The 19,648-nt window shown below is 40.6% G+C and overlaps 1 protein-coding gene across 2 annotated transcripts in view; it reads left to right on the plus strand.

Annotated features, from left to right (window-relative positions):
- LOC130435488 (uncharacterized) overlaps positions 1 to 19,389 on the plus strand; it is a 35,307-nt gene extending 15,918 nt beyond the window's left edge. Inside the window, exons 4-9 of one of the 2 annotated variants that reach the window (XM_056766164.1) lie at positions 1,272 to 1,409; positions 5,100 to 5,218; positions 6,623 to 6,770; positions 17,181 to 17,287; positions 18,332 to 18,447; positions 18,938 to 19,389. In XM_056766164.1, coding sequence (XP_056622142.1) covers positions 1,272 to 1,409; positions 5,100 to 5,218; positions 6,623 to 6,770; positions 17,181 to 17,287; positions 18,332 to 18,447; positions 18,938 to 18,952 — 643 coding nt within the window. In that variant the 3' untranslated portion in view covers positions 18,953 to 19,389. Of the gene's footprint in view, positions 1 to 1,271; positions 1,410 to 5,099; positions 5,219 to 6,622; positions 6,771 to 17,180; positions 17,288 to 18,331 lie in introns of both variants that reach the window. The other variant, XM_056766163.1, reaches the window with a different exon arrangement.
- The last annotated feature ends 259 nt before the right edge of the window (positions 19,390 to 19,648 follow it).

Raw genomic sequence — 19,648 nt, forward strand, 5'->3', positions numbered from 1 at the left:
ACATTTAGACAGCTCTAAAGAGATCTGAAAGTCAAGGCTTACTGACCTCTTTTTTGTACTTCTCTGCGATTTCTCTGTTGATTTGATTCTTTATTTGTTATGTTTAATCTTTTTTATTTGTGGTGTTTGCAAGGGCTTTCATTAAACTACGTTCACTCACTGTACTTTGCTGACATTTAGGATATTGTGATCCCGGTCATGTGGGTTCTCTTCCTGTCACTGTGTCTGTATTTGTTCTATCCGACGCACGTGTTTGATAGCTCGCCGTGCGGCCGGTGTCTGCATCATTTACCCGTCTTTATGTTTCCCTGTTAGGCTTTTCCCTCACGGGTTTCTCTTCACCTCTTGACCCTGTTAACCTGTAGATATTCCCGGCTATCATTATCATCATTACTCTGGTTCCCATATAGCATCTTGTCAGTGTTTACCATAGTTTTTCTGCCCTGTGTCATCTCTCTGCTTCTCGCTTCCCATTGGCGTCTCTGCTTTCATCACTCTCCACCGTCTGGCACCATTCTCTTCACAGAGGATTTTACCTCCTGCATGGTTACCTCAACCGAGATTCTGAGCCGTCCTACAGCTGGGCATCTGTTCTCTCGACCCGAGAGATTTGTCAGGTTGAGCATCCCTCCCGTGGTGGATAACTACATTCGTCTTTCCGGTGGGTCGAGCTTCTCCCCTCCTCTTGTCCCATTGTCGCCGATCTGGTAGAAATGACTTAACAACCTCTGCAATGCTATATTTGTCTCTCGAGTGGGTCGAGCTTCTTCCCATCGGTTGTCCCGTTGCCACCATTGACTCTCTTGGACTAAAAACTAACTATGGTCTGCTTTTTTGCAAAAGCACTCTGTGAGATTAAAACGAACTGTGGTCTGTGTTTGTGCAAAAGGACTCTCTGGGACTAAACAAACTGTTCTCTGTGTGTGTGCCAAATAAAGATCCTGTATTTTCCCTGCAATTTATTTTACTCGCCTTGTGTATCATGACATAGGGTTACGGATTTCAACAGACCCTGAACGTAAAGTATTAAACCTTGCCCTGCACTGTTTTGGTGTTACATATATGAATGACATGTCAAACTGTGCAGAGATGTGCTGTATATATTTAATATTGTCAGAGGGGCGCCACTACAGTTTCTGGGCCCCCTGGGCTATTCTTGACCTATCCCATATCATTTTTTCTTTCGTATACACTGTAAATTGAATGTAATCTAAAGTATTTTAATGCTTTATTAATGGTTTTACCACTCTGTTTGTCCGTCTTACTCTCAGCATGAGTGAAGGGTTGAAAGGTCTTCTCCGTGGTGGATTGGGGGCCAGTCAAATACGATCCTTGAGTTTGTGTTATTGTGGTTTAGGATCGTGGAGCGGAACTGTGCTAGCTTCACTCTTCACCAAAAGTTCAGTGAGGTATGAACTGTTTTGTTTCCTAATTATCCATGAATATTTATTGGGGCTCCTGGGATCCATCAGCTTCTGGAAAGTCTATGGAATTTCATCAACTTAGTTCATGAATGTGAGTTCCTCTGATCTTTTGCTTGAACAATGCATTATAGTAATTATAATGACAAAGTGATTGATATATTACTTAATGTTGTTTTTGTCAATACAGTCAATACAGTCATACATAATTAAAAGTATTTTTTATAGATAAAAGCTACAATACGGCTGTCCTATGCTAAGATTTTTCAAATCTCATCAGATTTCTATAATGTGAGAGATGACAAACACCATGATACAACTGTTTTCTGTCTATAGTGTGTGGACCGCACACTACACACTAAGAGATAAGATACTATGAACATCTTGCAAAATCGCCTATGGTCAAATGTGACTTCAGAGCAGTGGTTCTCAACTCTGGCACGCGAGATCCATTTCCCTGCCGAGTTTAGCCGGAACTCTGATATAAAAACACATGAACAAGCTAATCAGCGTCTTTAGGAATAGATGCGTTCAATTTAGACGAGCTGCGCAAATCTATCAGCGTAGGAGACTTAAGTACCGGGAGAGAGGTTAAAGTGCAGATTGCTCGGAACTAGGGCTGCAACAAACGATTATTTTGATAGTCGACTAATCTACCGATTATTAGATCGATTAATCGACTAATCGGCTATTATTTCAATGACTAATCGGTACGTTTTTAATGATTATTCAGCTTTTGCAACTAGTTAAAACATTGAGTTATAGATAATTTACGTAATTTATAAAATCAATTCAGCTTTTGAAATTTGATTTAATGAACTTGAACCGTCTGGTGGTTACTCTCTTTAAGTTTGCTGATTCTGTCCAACTCGAATCACACAAATACTCTCTCTCTAGAAACTTTCAAATACAAATAAAAATAAATAAATCAGGTACATTAAAGGCAATTTTTTTTAAAATGTAAACAAATCTCTTGACAGAAGCATTAAGCAGCATTTATATGACAACAGTTCAGTTTAACTCATTCCCCGTCAGCCTTTAAAAAAATTAGTTGCCAGCCTACGCCAGCGTTTTTTTACATTTTAACCAAACTTTGATGGCTCACACTACATTTTCTGTAAAGAATATATGGACAAACAATATGTCAAATGAAAGAACACAGTCTCTGCTTTTAAACAAAGGAAACCGTATTCTTCAATCTTGATTTGATCTTTTTTTATCACTCTTAGATGTGGGAAGGTTTCTTCAAAAATGCATCACTTTGATTAAAAGATAAGTTTGAGTCAATTAGTTTTTTTTTGTCAAAGATTCTGCCCAGATTACACTCAGAACAATCATTAAAAACCGATAAGAAATAAACTAAGGTTCTAGGATTCTGTATTTTCCCGAAAGGTGTGTAACAGCGCCACCTGCTGTACAACAGTATAACCACTGATTGCCGTTATAACTCGTTTGGCGGGGAACCATTTTTTTTAAATGACGAGATAAATCATCAATCATGTCGGTGAAAGAGTTAATGAAAAAGAGCAAAAAACAGAAGAAAATATTTTAAAATAAAGTCAAGATATAAGACTCCTATCACTTCAATTCCCTCTCTTATAAGGATTTTCCGCTCATGTAATACCTAATAGTGTTATAATCAAAACAGGCTTGACTTTTAAACTTGATCAAAGCTTTTTACTTTGCAAAACAAATAATAACATTACTGTAATTATATGATTATTGTTGTTATTATCATTATTGTTATTATTGCATTCTCTCATAAAAAGATTTACCGCTAAATTAGTTAGTTAGGTCTAGATTGAGAACACTCGCCTCTCTTCTGCTCATTCTCTGTTTCCTTTTTAAATACTCCAGCATGCAGGTTGTGCTGATGTGAAAGTCAAGTTCCGCCTTGCTTGCATTACACAACCGCATTTTGTCGTTTTCTATTTGGTGAATCTTTCCCACACTTTACTTGTTCACATTTGTTTGACTCCGACATAATTCTCGCTGCGTGTCATTCTACTGCGATAGCTTTCGGGAAGGCTGCATTACACTCTAGCGCTACAGTGCCGTAGCGGTCAAATTGTGATATTGCAGGCCCTTAAATTAAGTCACGTAATCAAACGACTACTCGACAACAAGAATATTTGTCGACTATTTTTTATTGTTGACGTTGTCGACAATGTCGACTAATCGTTTCAGCCCTACTCGGAACGCATTTGTATTGCTCTCGTGATAGTTTATTGCGATATGCCAAATTATCTGCGCAGCCCAACATTAAGTTGAACGTGTCTGTTCCAGGAGTCACTGAATAGCCCAGACATCCCAAGTCTCCCGGAAGTTCCGGGAGTCTCCCGCATATTGATAGCGGCTCCCTGATACCAGCAAATGAGTTAAAATATCCCGGAATCTAGACCGAGTGATCAAGAGCGCGCATGCGAGACAGAGACTGTGCTTCAACACATGTAGCGCGCGCACGGCAGAAAGGGAGAGGGAGCGAGCGACCTTGCGTGTGCGTGCTAGTCTGCGTGTGCTAGTCTCATGAAGCGCATGTAATACAGAGAGCGTCCTGATTGGCCTGTTTCGGTAAGTCAACCAATCAATTGTCAGTGTGGGCGGGCTTTTATCTCTTATCCCGAGTCCCGAACTGAATATTCAGTTCAGTATATCTAGAAACGAGCGCCATGGCAGAGGGAGAGGACCCCAAAAAACGAAAATATAAGACACATTTTACCCAAGACTACACGAAAGTGTACCCCTGTCTTATAAAAGTGAAAAATAATGACAGTCTTGCACGCTGTACAGTTTGCAATAGCGACTTCAGCATTGCCCATTGTGGGTTAAATGATTGTAGAAGACATGTTGAGGTGAGTTTCATTTGATTTCATGTGCATATTATTCAGGTCGGCTAACAACTATCTACATGAAAACACCTTAGACACATTTAAAATTGCAATGGAATATAAATAAAAGCAGTTTTGCATAATAGATAGAGAGAAAGAGAGAATTTTATTTGTCATTGTGCAGTAGTACAATACAACGAAATTTGCTTGTGCATCATCTAAAAATACAGAGTGCTATGAGGTTGAGGTTTCTGGAAAGTTGCTAAAATCTTCGAAGCAAGCAGCAACAAAGTACAATGAAAGCTTGCAAGAAAAGTAAAAGGCATAGGATGTTGGAAATAGGCTTAGGCCAACATTTGCAGTGTGTGTAAATAGTTAATTTATTCAATCTTGTTGTTCATTTCAACTGTATTTCGTTATAAAAGTAAAGTCATGTTCTGTGGTGAAATATCATATCCTTGGCCTCCATTTTTGTTGGGGGGGGGGGGCGCGGGATCGGCAGGGGGTTGTGCTTTCGGGATACCTCCCTGAAATGCTTTTTTGCAGGTTGAGATGTCTGATAGCCTCTTTAGGTGTTTTATCAGAGTTGGGGCTAAACTCTGCAGGAAAATGGATCTCGCGGGCCAGAGTTGAGAACCACTGTATTAGAGTAAACTAACATGACCGACAACAGGGAAACAGTAATGACATTAATGTTGTCAGCAGACAGGATTTAGACTATTCGGCTGTCCCGACTCGTGGTCCTTTCCTGTTTTCGTTCTCTCTTATTCTGTCATGCTACATTCATTATACTGTCAAATAAAGCTGTACAGACCAAAATATATAACTAAAAAATAATAACTTTCTCTAGGGAGCTCTTCATCAATGGCAATGAGTTGCAGTGTGTGGGAGCCACTGAGCTGCTGAGACCTCTTGCTTTAAACAGCCAGAAAAGGGCAGAGACCCTAAACATGACCATATCAAACACAGGTGGGTTTGTGTACTTTTATTTAATTAACTGTATTCATTTCTCTTTTTTCATTTTTCTAGTCAATAAAACACACTACGATATAAGTGTAGAGAGTTGGAAAGAGTTTCTAACCACTGTAGCAACATTTTGATTAAGTGTTTAATAATTTATGATATTATCATGTAGTATCAACTCAATATCAATAATTCTGGTCTTGAATATCGCGTTTTTTGTCAATACTGACACCTCTACAGTAAGACATTGAAAAGCTTATAGTAATTTAGTGTTTTAAAGTGATCTTCACAAACACAGTCATTCACATGGTTGTTTCTTTTAGATGACGCTGAATTTAATCCACAGAGAAATATGAAGTAACTACACAAAGACAATATAGCATTTCTGAACCCCACGAGACACCCATAGAAAGATTGTTTTAAGTTGAAGAGATATACCACTAGCCGATGCTATGCCATGTTCATAAGTCTGACCTATACATAAAACACAGATTTAGATTAAACATTTTGTATTTACTATTGTAAACTGTTTTATTCTTTTCAATAGAATATTGTATTAACTTTAGTAATTGGATAATTTGCAGTAAATACTGTAGAATACTTAAATATTTACTATGGTAAGACTCAAAAACGGTAGTGTATACCTAAATACACTACTAGATAATTTTTCACATGGGAACTAATTCAAATGTGGGACAAATTTTATTGATACAGCAGTCTTTGTAAATGGAAATATTAGGCTTACTTTAAATGCAGAACTAAGACAGCCAGTAGATGGTGTTAATTTTCCACTGAGTTAGTGAATCATTTACCATAAATTAATCCTTACCATGAGTCATTAAAAAAATGCATTAATTTAGGAGATAAACACAGCAAAAAGGAATTTTCAACATTAACTACAGTACTACGATACTACCGTTTCCAAATTAGAGAGGCACCGCGGGTATTTTGAAGGTTTAGCATCGCGATGCTACCGTAGCACCGGTAGACCGTGCAACCCTACTAGAAGGCCAGGATTTGTCCAATTTATGACCACTTCAAATGTTTAAAAGACATTTGGGGGAAACCATGCACCATGGCATCGAGTCCAATATGTGCTGGGTAAGCTAGAAAGAACCAGAGAAGGCAGTGTCTCTGCCAAATCTCAGCCATATTAGCTTCACCACCTGTGGGTGAAATGGTCTTGCGATGGCAGCATGCCCTTAGCGTAGGACCTGAACTTAAGAAATATCAGAACAAAGACACCTACTCCTAATCCTAATGATTCACAGAGGTTCGACCAGAACTGCAGTGTTTTTATTTTGTTATTATAGAAATGAATTCCATCTCGTGATGAACCCCTGGTGTGCGGTCAAATGATTTTGATGCGTGCCAGGTTTTTTTCAGCAACAGATGTTATGTTGTGATCAGGGAAGAAGACAAGGAAGAGAAGAGCAAAAACCGAAAGCCGTCCTGAGGTGAAGGGGAGACCCTGGCTAAAAAAGCTGCACATGTTTGATAACTCTATTGATGACCAGGTGCCAAGCCAGCTAAAGCTATTCATGGAGCTCATCTGCATGTGAGTGTTTGTTAGATTTCATAGAGTTAATCATTATTTCATGATAACATTGTCCTTGCCAATCTGCTTGTTAAGTCGTGATGTAAGGAATACAGTTTCTGAGTCAAAGCATCCACTTATCTCAAGGGTGGTTACCCAGAGGCATGTAAGAGGCATGTAAAGGTTGTAAGAATTTACACAGAAGTATATATATTTATACCACAGGGCTGTTGAATGATTAACTCTGAATGGCTGACGAACATTTTACGGGTGTGCATTAACTTCTGTCCAGATCTGGTCTTCCGGCAAAGGCTATCAAACCGCCCCAGCTGGTTCAGAATGCAGCAGCACGCCTCGTCTTCCAACAGCCCAAAAGGGGTCATGTGACACCCCTTTTCATCTCTCTCCATTACATTTACATTTAAGAATTTGACAGACGCTTTTATCCAAAGCAACTTACATTGCTTTATCCTATACATTTTACACAGGTATTTGCAATCCCCTGGGCTTGAACCCACAACCTTGCGTTGTTTACGAAATGCTCTTACCATTGAGCTACGGGAAAGCTGGCTCTCCACTGGCTACCGGTTGAAGCCTGTATCAGATTCAAGTCACTAATGCTTGCCAATAGGAATATCACTGGATTTGCACCGGCATTCTTTCACACCCTCCTACACTCCTACGCCCCATCAAGATCCCTGCGTTCAGCAAACCAGCAGCATCTTGTGTTGCCTTCCCATAAGGGCAGTAAATCGCTTTCCCGCTCTTTCTCATTCACAACTCCTTCCTGGTGAAACATTCTCACCACATCTCTCACAACATAAAAAAACACTTAAAACTAACACTAAGCCTCTCTTTTCCTCTCAAAAAATCTTTTGTTGAAACCAGTAACGTTGTATTGGCACCTATTGTATTATTGCTCCTTTATGACATATCGCTCATTGCTCCCTAAACTCTTTTGAAGTTGCTTTGGATAAATTTGTCTGCTAAATGACTACTGAATTACCGAATGTCTACCGAATTACATTTCCGTATCTATCCGCCAAGTATAACTGTTATAACAGATTTATACATTACAGTCCACCACAAACAACATAAAAGACGATTTCAATTATCCAGAAATAACTTGGAAAGTACGAAAATTTTGGCAATTGGGTGAAAGCTGTACTTGACAGCCAGGAGATGAACGAAAAAAAATAGAAAGCAAGGCAGGCAGCATCAACAAACGTCATAAAACAGTCAATGAAGAACAACTAGACAAGATTGAAGGTGAAAATCATGAAGAAAACACCAAAATGACAATAGCTTGGACAGTAAATGTGTTCAACGATTGGCTTAAAAAATAATATGTCTGCTGAAGAGGTGGAAAGAGAGGGCGTAAACACTTAAAACAACCACCTGAGAACTTTCTATGCAACAGCTGGCACGGAATACTCTGTATCAAGTTTTTTTGTTATATTTCCACATACAACATCATTGGACAACCGGATTTCACATCATCCAAAGATGTATTCAAGGCCATCCTCAAAAAGTTTCGCAAGGCTGGGAAAGACTCTAGCTCTCATCATCCTCCAATCCCCACTGCCAAAATAGAGCTCATTCGTAACTACGCATCTGTCACAAGAAAAAGCAGCCGAGCTGGATCGAAAAGTTTACCTTTGGTAAAGAATGAAAGAAATGGAGTTTGATCCATATAAACTAGCATCGGAAGAGCGATGCGATCTCATTAATTTAAATGGATTCTGGCAACTTGTGGACAAATTCTGGACTTCTGGATTCTGGCGTGTTTATTGATGTCGCCTATGGTCTAGCGACAAAAGTTGAGAATTGTTCAACTTTATGCAAATTATTGAATAAAATGACTTTCTCTAGCGACTACCAATAGGAGGTAAGCTATGGAGCTTACGTCATCAGTCTCTCATCAGTAACTGGTGGTTTGTTCAAACTGTTACCAGTATAACCAATGCTAGGAACAATTTCAAACGATCTCATAGCAAAAGTGACAAAGTCTGTGGCTGTCTCGCTGCGCGATTTGAAACAGTTGCTTTGACACGTTCATTGTAGATTGACAGTTTATAGCTGTGGGAAGCAGCAAAACGCAACTCCCCTTAGTCCAGTTTGGTGTATAGGCTACAGTCACAGGCTAAAGGCTTATCAATTTAATAGACATCATTTGCACCAATCAGAATGTTGGCTTTCATTTATAAAAGTTTTTTTCTGCATTAATTTGGAGATCAATTGTAAAAATATTAAAATGTATAGGTACATTTAAAAACCAACTCCTTCGCTGATAAAGTGGAGATCATTTCATATCAAAACTGGACTACTGTAATTCTCTACTGGCTGGCCTTCAAACCAATGCAGTCAAGCCCTTGCAAATGATCCAGAATGCAGCCGCACGTCTAGTTTTCAATCACCCTAATAGAACCCATGTAACAACCCTCCTGATTTCACTTCACTGGCTGCCAATTGCCGCCCGTATCAAGTTTAAATCTCTGACACTGGCCTTCAGAGATATAACAGAAAATAACATCTTGGTTACGTATGTAACCTCACTTCCCTGGTGGAGGGAACGAGACGTTGTGTCGAGAACGACAGATGGGGTTCGCCCTTGAGAACCAATCAACTCTGACTACTATAGAAAAGGCCAATGAAATTTGCCGAATGAAATTTGCATGCCGGTCTCTGCCCCCGGATGTCCGGTATAAAAGGAAGCCCGCGTGCAGCATTCATTTACCTCTAGTTCTGAAGAGCCTGAGAGCCTCTCACGACTGCAGCAGAATACGATATGTGTTTGCTGCATAAGGGACACAACGTCTCGTTCCCTCCATCAGGGAACTGAGGTTACATACGTAACCGACGTTGTATCAAGAACGACAGATGGGGTTGCCTATGGAAAACGCCACAACGCTGTATCGCGTCACAATCTCTAGCGAAGCGACGGTAACAGGCCTGGGCATGTCAGCTCGATGCTTTCGTGAAACTGTAACCATCCAGTGTGGTGGTCGGGGGGTTCCAGAGCTTTCTTGGGGAAAGAAGGGTACAGCCCTGACCGGTAACCTTTCACAGACGGAGGCCTTAGCTCTCTACTGGCGAGAGGCTGTCCGGCTCGGTTTTACACCGGGTAAGCGCAACTTCCTTAATTTGGGATGCGCAGCAGAGGCCACCAGGAGTGGGAACCATTCTCACGAGGATACATCAGACGGAACAGCCCATGGAGGGGGTGTTACAGACGTCCGGTAGCACTAGGTCCGGTTAGAGCTATCTGTGATAGGTCATATGGTATCCCGGCCTAAGGGGGAAGGCTGCTCTGCCCAGCCAACTTCCAGGGGGTGCTTGCTTAGTGATGGATGGAATGCCTGTTCTTAACCAGTGTTTTGGTAAGAAGGAAGGTTGGTGAGGTACCAGAATCTTAGCCATGTGTTTGGGTAAGAAAAACGGTAGATAGCACACTGACCCAACCTATGGAGGGTGGGAAGGTGCTTTCGGAGGCATACACCCCCCCGGATGCCAGTCCTACATGTCACCACGCAGGACGTGGGCTGACACCGGGTTTACGTGCAGGTTGTTAACCCTTGCGAAGGTGTTTGGGCGTAGCCCAATCCGCAGCTCTACAGATGTCTGCTAGAGAGGCGCTTCTGGCCAGAGCCCCGGAGGTGGCTATACCCCTTGTGGAGTAAGCCACTGCCAGTGGGCATGGGAGAATCTGAGATCGGAATGCCGTCGTAACGGCATCCACGACACAGTGCGCCAGCCTCTGCTTGGAGACAGCCTTCCCCTTCTGCTGTCCTCCAACACAGACAAGGAGCTGGTCAGAGCTACTGAAGCTCTGTGTGCGGGACACAACACAGATGGGGTTGGGTCTTCCTCCCCGATGGGGAGCGCCTGCAAGTCCACCTCTTGGTCCCGGAAGGGAGAATTGGGAACTTTGGGCACGTATCCGGGCCTGGGTCTCAATATAACGTAAGAGTTTGCCAGGGCCGAATTTAAGGCAATCCGGAGACTCAGAGAATGATTGGAGGTCGCATACCCTCTTGAAGGAAGCGAGCGCCCACAGGAGGGCTGTCTTACTTATCAGGTGAGGAATTATGTTAGGGTCCCAAGAGGGTATGGAGCGGAGATGAGGCGGATTCCGCCCTCTCGCACCCCTTAGAAACCTGGTGTCCTTCCACTGAGAGAGCAGGTCCTCTGTCAGGGGAATGGTTCAGGGGGAGTCGCTGTCCAGAGCATCAACTCTGAAGGCAAGTGTGGTTAGACCAGTGCGGTGTAACCCATAACACTTGGTGCTCCTCTTCCCTGACCTTGCACAATGTCTGTGCAAGGAGGCTCCAGGGGGGGACGCCCGTCCCGCAGTCAGCTGTGCGTGAGCGTGCTGCGGACAGTCGCGCCGTCATTGACAGAGTTTAGTTTCATACCGAGAAAGAGGATGCTCTGCTCTCGGGAGAGCTTGCTCTTCTCTCGGTTGACCTGTAATCCTAACCGATCTAGGTGCGGGAGCACCAGGTCCCTTTGTGTACATAACAGATCTCAGGAGTGTGCCAAGATAAGCCAGTCGTCGAGATAGTTTAGTACCCACACACCTTCCTCCCCTCAGGGAGATAGGGCGGCTTCCAAGATCTTCGTGAAGACCGTGGGGACAGGGACAGACCGAAAGGGAGAACAGGTCGGTTGCCACGAAACCAATCCTGACACCTGCGTGAGCATCCTGAACGGCAGCTTGTGAAGGTGCTTTGTTCAGGGTACGCAGACCTATGGGTCGCAACCAGCCGTTTTTCTTGGGAACGATGAAGTGCGGGGCTGTAACCCACTGAACATCTTGGTTTTGAGGGACGGACTCGATACCCGTTTCGCCAGAAGGGTGGTGACCTCTACCCGAAGTACGAAGGCGTCCCTGCCTCTGACAGAGGGAGAGATGATGCCCTGAAACCTGGGAGAGTCTCTGGCGAACTGGATCGAGTAACCAAGACGGACCGCCCTCATTAGCCACCGAGACAGTTTGGGCAGCTCTCGAGCTCCCAGGCACTGTGACAGGGGGACCAAGGGGACGGCGTCATCATCTGCGTCATCATTCCCACGGGGGGTGGTTCGTTGACTGGCGGAGCTAATTATATGTGGTGTGGTCAAAAAAGCCGCTTGGCGCCGCCTTTTTGCCTGCCTGGCGGGACAGCTGCACGCACTGTTGGTTTGAGAGTGGTGGCAGCTGTCGTGTGTGTACGACCCTAGGCCTCGCCAGGGCGTGAGGTTGGGTTGCCGGGCACAGTCCAGTGGAGTGTGCGATTGGCTGCAAGTACACCCGGGGAGAACAGAAAAACTCTGTGAGTAAGTGGGCGCTAGGCCCTGAAAAGGGTCCGGCTTTGGAGACGAGGCAGGCGGCGTCCCGTGAAGGTCGGGCCCGATGTTGTTCTCCCTGGTCTTCCCGTCAGTGTCCCTTCTCGCGAGAAGGTTGCTGACTGGGTGGAGGTTTCCCCCTTGTTCTCCACTTCCAGGGTGCCGCCTGTGTGGGCACAGGAACCTGACCCGATGTCGAAGGGGTCCTGGGCTGCCGGGAAGCAGACGCCACGCAGGATCTCAGAGGCCTCTAGGCGGCCGAGTCCCGGCGCGGAAAAAATGTTGCTAATTGCCACTGTCTGCTTCACCGTCAAAAACTGCTCCCGAACTGCAGGCCCTCTCACAACTTTCAAAAAACAGCTCAAAACATACCGGTTCCGCATTTTTTGACTAACCAATAGCTGTCTTTCTGTGTAAAAAATGTTTGTTGTTCATTCTCTCCTTTGTTTAATCCAGCTTTAATCCTCCTAGTAGCATGGCCTTGTAAACTAACGGTACTGTTTAGTGTGTTGACAAAATGTTTAATTGCTCTCCTACTTGTAAGTCGCTTTGAATAAAAGTGTCTGACAAATGAATAAATGGAAATGTATATATTTATATATTTATATATATATGTGGTATATATATAATCCATATTTAAATCCTTGCTTGCAGCAGCTTTAAATATCTAAATAATAAGTCAGACTTGCTGTCTGTAATAAAGCAGTTAAATCATGAATGTCAAGTTATCTAGGGTTTTTTCTCAGCTTCAAAGTCTGCCCAAACTTAAAAAATGCTTTAATAAACTTCAGAAGGTGCATGGAATAACTCAAAACATCTGATTCTTCATCATCGAAGCAGTTTATTAAAATCTTTCAGCAACAACTTGATATTCCTTTGCTTGTTTCATAATTTAATTCAGACGATTACGCAGATGCTTAGCTCAGATGCTTAGCTTCATAACCTATACAGAAAAAATATATTAACATATATGAGTCACTACACACAATAATATTTAAGGATGTTAAACTCATTTCAAATACAACCAATGTTACTAGACACAAATCACAAAGTATAATACATAGCGGTTCAACAGCACACTTGGATTGGATGCTAAACCCGCTACATCTGACTAAAAAAAAACTTGCAAGACATTCACAATTGGACTTTTAAACAATCTGTAGTCACAAAAGAAATTAGTCTTTATCCTACCAGTAGCATCTCACAGTTGATGAACACATTGTAGCTTTTCCCAGCTTTCTTTGAACAAACTGAGCATGTGGTTTACTCCAAACTTAATTGCTGCATCCGTACATGCTTTATCAATCTTTCTCCTTTTGTTTTATAACCAGTATCAACACCAACTTGGGTAGGAGAAGCACATTCACTTTTCCAACAGAGATCCCTCTGCACACTTGAAATCAAACAAGCACACTTGGCTTGTGTAACATGTGAGGTTTCAATAGCCTTCAATCAGCTTTCCTGTTTCTTCCAGGTTGCTCTATGTGCCCACAACCAATAGTATCCATTCATTTTTATCTTAAATCAAAACTCATTTTATCTGATAGATTCTTTTTCTTTATTTAACAATGATGAATAGTATCATTATTTTTATTTTATATTTTTTAAACACAATTTCAAGTTTAGCTCAACACCTCCTACTTGAGCTCCTGGTCAACTCAAGGAGGTCAAACACTTCTTGGCTGAAACTCAATCTCTTTTCTGCTCCTCAGTGGGAATCAAAACAGCCAAGCGTCTAACATCCCTATGAAGAATCATAGCCGGGATCCTACCACAAAGCTTTTTCATTGGTTTAACATGACCTCTAAGAGCATTCTGGTCAGCCAACCTTACCACATCTCCCACAGCAACATTGCATTCTTTGTATGCCACTTGCTTCTAACAAACAGGTTAGACCTGCCAGCTGGCACCATCTTCACCAGAACTTGTTGACTTCTTCCTGGATGAAACTTAGTCTTTTGTATGAATAACCTTCCAATTCGAAACTTCCTTGATCTCCTCTTTTCCAAGTACGTCTCAGAAGAAGAGAATTTGGTCTCATGTATTCCACAAAGTCTTCCCGACTTTGTGTCCTTGCATCGATAGGTCTTTCATTGACCAAATTAGCTGCAGTGTAAAGAAAGGTTTGAAATTCCCCCCAAGCAGTGTTGAGAGTAATACGTTACAAAAGTAATGTATTACAGTAACTAATTACGTTTTGCTGTAACGCAGTAGTGTAAGGCATTAGCAATACATTTTCAGTAATATTTTACTCGGTACACGTTCAGTAACGCTTGCGTTACAAAAAACTTTTCGCCCGAGAGAGATTAACAACTCAAAAATCCCTTAAGTAAATTCTATTTCCTGTTCGTGAATAGACGCGTCTGGTGTCATTCATCTCCCTCTGGCTGGCATGATTGGGATGTTTTGAAAATGCAGTTTTGGGAAAAATTATGGAGCCGCAGGGTGCGTGTTTTTGGGCTACTTTCATAATGTACTGCAGCCGACAAAATGTTTATTTATAGTCTAAGGATAAATATTAATTGATGAGATTCTTAATGTGTATTCATACTCGGTTGAGTAACTGGCAACTCCAGGACTGGCCCGTTCTCAAAAGTGTGGGTAACGAGTCTAACTGGCAGGCTACAGTACAGGGAGGGACGCGGGAGCTCAGTTCAACCAAAGAGAAAATTATAGCGGTGTATTTAGACAATGCATTCGAATTATGTTTGTACCAATGTTTAGTAAGGTTGCACGATGAAAGAAATCACTCGTAAGTGTACAACACTTGATTCTTCCTGCTGCCAAATATGACGTTTGAGCAGCGCTATACTCAGTCAAGAACAACTAAAACATTGACGTGCTTGTACACATAATACATATGCAATAAATGTAACCATGTTTATTTCTTAAGCAAGTTTTTGCATGTCTTACGAACAGAAAACACTTTCTCATCCATTTCAGTGCATGGCCTCGAGCACACATGGGATCTTTTTTAAAGGAACACCCAACCCAAAAATGAAATTTCTGTTATGGATTACTCGACCTCTAGTTGTTCCAAACCTGTATAAATGTCTTTGTTTGGTTGAACACAAATATATTTGGTAGAATGTTAGACACTGAAAATTCTTTTGCATCATTGACTACCATAGTAAAAAAGATCATAATGATAGTCAAAGGTGACCCAGAAGTTTTTGCTTTCCTAAATCCCACAAAACATCTTTTGAGTTCAACAGAACAAAAAATATGTACAATACCTAGTAAACCATTCAGGTATGCAAATACAGCAATAGAAACGTCTTTTGGCAGTTCTTAACTTTGATTTGACACCAGACAATAATTGGGCTAGTTTTCATTCCCTTTGGGTGGGTTTTGAGGGGTCATTGGGCTGCTTTCAGGAAGCTAGTTAGCAAGATCCCTGTGCCCAGCATCAATGAGAAGGTAAACTAACGTTTACATGATGACTAGCTAGAATTCTATATTATCTAGTTCAGTGATGGGATGGGACTATTTTGCATTTAAATACCTTTGATTTTTTAATGTGTTTAATCTTAGAATTTTTGTATTTTCAAACTAAAATACTTTTTGCCAATCAACCTCCTTATTAGATTACAGTGTGTAGTATCAGGAAAGACTACCTTCTCCTCGGGTGCAACAACTAAGTCTTGAAGAGCATCCTCCTGTTCACTCACTGTCAAGATAGCTTCATTGAATCTTCCCTCCAAAGGCTTCGCCTCCCACTTTGATGAACCAGATGTCTTAGTTCCTCTCTTAAGCCGTTTCTTAATTATTCGACACACCCAAGAAGTAGCTCTGACCAGTCTTGGCAAACTAATAAATATTTCAACATTAAGCAATTTACTTACTTTTAAGCCATCAAACATCCTTCCTGATGAAACATCCATCCGCCTTCCCTTTTCATCTGCAGAGGTGCCAGAGTCTACATTGAGGTTATTTAAAAGTTCCCACATTAAGTTTCTTAAGGAGGACTGCATCTTGTTTCTCCTTGGCCATACGCATGATTAATACTGCAGAGAATGTTTTCTTCTGAAGTTTATTAATACTCTCTCTTGCAGCAGTTGCAACCTCAGCAGCCGACTTCATTGGCCAATCCTTTACTGGCCACTTCAGGAACACTGGCCCTCTCTGCCATGCAAAATCTTCTACCTCCCCTTGTGATGATTTCTGCAATGATTAAATCACCTAGGATCCACCACCAGTCTTTTACGGGCGAAGTTTTCTGGATTTCTACAATTCGATTTGCAAAGAAGGATTGGTAGGCATAGCCAGCCCGCTGAATAGCTCCTAACACTGTTTGGGTGTCCACCAGATGGAACCATTGGTCAATACCCACCTATGATCTCATCTCCTGTCATGTCGCTGATAAGAGATCATATTTGCCTCAAACAAATCCTTGCAATAATGCACATACTGTAAACTAGAGACTTTCTGGACACATGTTAACATGCGTACTGTATTATGTTTGTCGTAGAAACCACATACTTTTAGAAGTCTTTAAGGGATAGTTCACTTCAAGATTACAATTCTATCATTATTTACTCTCCCTCTTCTCATTTTTAACATTTAAGGGACCGTTCACATTTTGCGTCTTTTGTGCTGCAAAAGCATTATTTTGAATGGAGACGCACAACAACCACGCTCAAATAGAGAGTGAACGCAAATTCTTCTTGGCGCGTTGGTGCCGCATCAGATGAAAAATTTCAACTTTTAAGAATGCCGCATGCACACCCCAGGTCATTTTAAATGAACCAGGAGAGCGCTTTGGGAAAAAGGAGAAAGCAAGTGCTCTTGCTTAGCATTGGTGTAATCATTAACAGCTGTTGCTGTTTCTCAACATTTGTGTGTACTTTTTCTTATTTTTTTAGTTTTGAGACTTAAATCTAGATGCTTAAAAAAGCTTAAAATTAGCATTTCACTATGCCCTGGCATATGTTTGATCTGTAATCCCCAAACATTTAAAAACATGAAATTTGTTCCTCTAAAATACCACTGGACACCAAAGTGTCCAATATTCATGGGAAGTGCCTTGTGCTGTATGAATGAATTTAACACACAGCATGTTCACAGTGTCATTAAATGTATGTGTCTCTATTTGTGTGTCAGTCTGGTGAAATTCTCTAGTGACCTGACCGAACTGGACCTTGGTGAGAATCACATCGGAGAAGCTGGTGGGAAAGAGCTTTTGGAGGCCCTAAAAGAGAGGAAAGCAGGTGTGGATTTTTTAAATGTGCTTATGTGGGGAGGGACTGACAGGAGGTTTTTAGCTGCCAAGTTACCAAGATCCAATTTCTTTATTGTTACCATTGTGTCCCGGCCACAGTGACTGCAAAGAATTTCAAACTGTTGTCATTACAGTATTTAAAATTTAGTAAATGATTTGATTATCATGAGGTTGCTAAGAGGGGAGGGGCAATGCCTCAATTCCAGACAGTGCCTGCAAGTAAGGTTTGTGGCCTGACAAAGCCAATCTTACTTCTCAATAATAAGGTTTATAAATCATGTAAAAATAATAACTCTGTGAGATAATATGCAGATTTTGCTAAATTATGCAGATTTTTATATAAAAAGTGTTTTTAGTTGCTGGCCCAATTTACCTAAATGTGTTAAAATAAAGTGAGCCATTAATCTCAGTCAAACTAGGCTAGAAATTCTGGCGGTTAATCTTATAAAAAATATATATTATTAATATATATTGTATCATTGCATTACTCACTGAAAAAAGTAAGGTTCATTTGTTATGGACAGTATGGAAAACAGAAAGGGTCAAAAAGGAACATAAAGGAGATGTCTTTGTTTTTTACAGGATTTTTAATCAATATAGCCTACTTTGAAATCAGACTGTAACATTATGCTGTTGGGTTGTTTTAACATCCCTTAAAAAAAATACTTTCCATAATGTAACTGTTATACAGTTTCCTCTGCTAACACATGGTGGCTGCTTGTGTGGGGATAATGTTGCATATTAGTACACTATCAGCAGGATATTTTGGGTGCCCAGACTATATAGTGGATATTTGTGTGCCATCTTCATCTCAGGGTTTGTAGTCAGGAGAGTCAATATAAACATCAAACCAGTGACTTAACCTGCATCACCAAAACACACAAATCATGTGGAATACTTTAATGGTGCAAATTATGTTGGAAAGAAGCAGCCTACGTCTCATTTTCTAAATATTAACAATGCATAATAACCAGTTAAAGTAGGCCAATGTTTGGTGCAGTGAACTTTTAATATTTTTAATCTTTTGTAACAGCTAAACTCTCAGCAATTAAAATTCAAGTCTCAACACGGATGTCGACCGAAACTTTCAGTGCCGTTTTGAAAAATTCAAAGAAGCTTAAATCTGGAAAAAGAAAACAACAGAAGACGGTACAGTATTTGAAGAGTTCAAATGTTTTTTATTGTGCATTCCAAGTAATATCAATCCAACTGCAGTTGGGTTGTATTGATTAAGTAATAGTTACTAACACAATAGCTAACACAATAAGAAATAGATCTTTGCAAGGAAACACTTTACTTTCAGACAATGAAGCATTTTACAACTAAATGATGCATGATCTAATCCCAGATCTCCTAACAGTGTAACCACAGTTAATCACATTTTCTGTAAAATTGTTCCTCTGACGTCTTGCATCCAGAAAATGACCAAATACTTTTCATATTGATATATAAAAGTGTCATTGTGAATGTTTCTGTAAAAAAATGCCCCGTGTCAGTTTTTTTATCTAATGCGATAATAAGCACATTTGTGACTTATGTCATTATATTGTTGGTGCCAATATATTTGCTGTCTTTCACAATAGGTTGTGGGAGTGAATTTCTGTCAAATATGCTAATTCTTGTTTTATGATTTCTAAAGGGGAAAATGAAGTAGTTCTGGATCTCTATGGGGGTCTTTACATGACTGATGCTGATGGACTTTGAAATAATGTTTTTGGTTATATGAAATGTTTTTTCAGACTATTTTTATTATGTTTTTAACATGTTCCAAAAGTTTGACATGGAATTGTGTTTGAGCATTGCACCAGAGACTGCAGATTTCTGAAGTATTCATTTGTCATCAGTGGAGCTATAAATCACAATATTCTGTTTCCACATTGAGAGCTTCAGTTTGCATGAGGTTTTTTGTTTTTTAGCACGTTTTGCTTTTAATACCTAAAATGTTGTTTAAATAGCTCATAATATCAATCAAAAGTGTCAACAGATTTGTGAGGTTTTAGAAAAAAGCTGTAGTGACAGAAAATATACCGTAATTTTTTCCCCCCTGTAATATGACAGGATACAATGATATATAAAATATTGTTTTCCCTATTTTTCTTGTTAAATTGCTATCTTTTTCTGTAATTATTTAAAAAATAAACTGTTTAAAATTAAATAGTGTTAAAGAAATATTTAAAGAAATATTCTGGCTGCTGTGGAGCCAGAAAAAAACGATTTCCCCCCTGTTAAATTACATGTTTTCCCGTTTATCTTGTAAATTAGAACGTATTTCAAAATAGGAAACATAAAAATCTGTAATCAAAATAACATAGTTCTATAAAAAAATATATGTTTTTTACAGTGTAGGCTG

The sequence above is a fragment of the Triplophysa dalaica genome, chromosome 14 (genome assembly GCF_015846415.1).
Source record: "Triplophysa dalaica isolate WHDGS20190420 chromosome 14, ASM1584641v1, whole genome shotgun sequence".
In the NCBI taxonomy this organism is placed as follows: domain Eukaryota; kingdom Metazoa; phylum Chordata; class Actinopteri; order Cypriniformes; family Nemacheilidae; genus Triplophysa; species Triplophysa dalaica.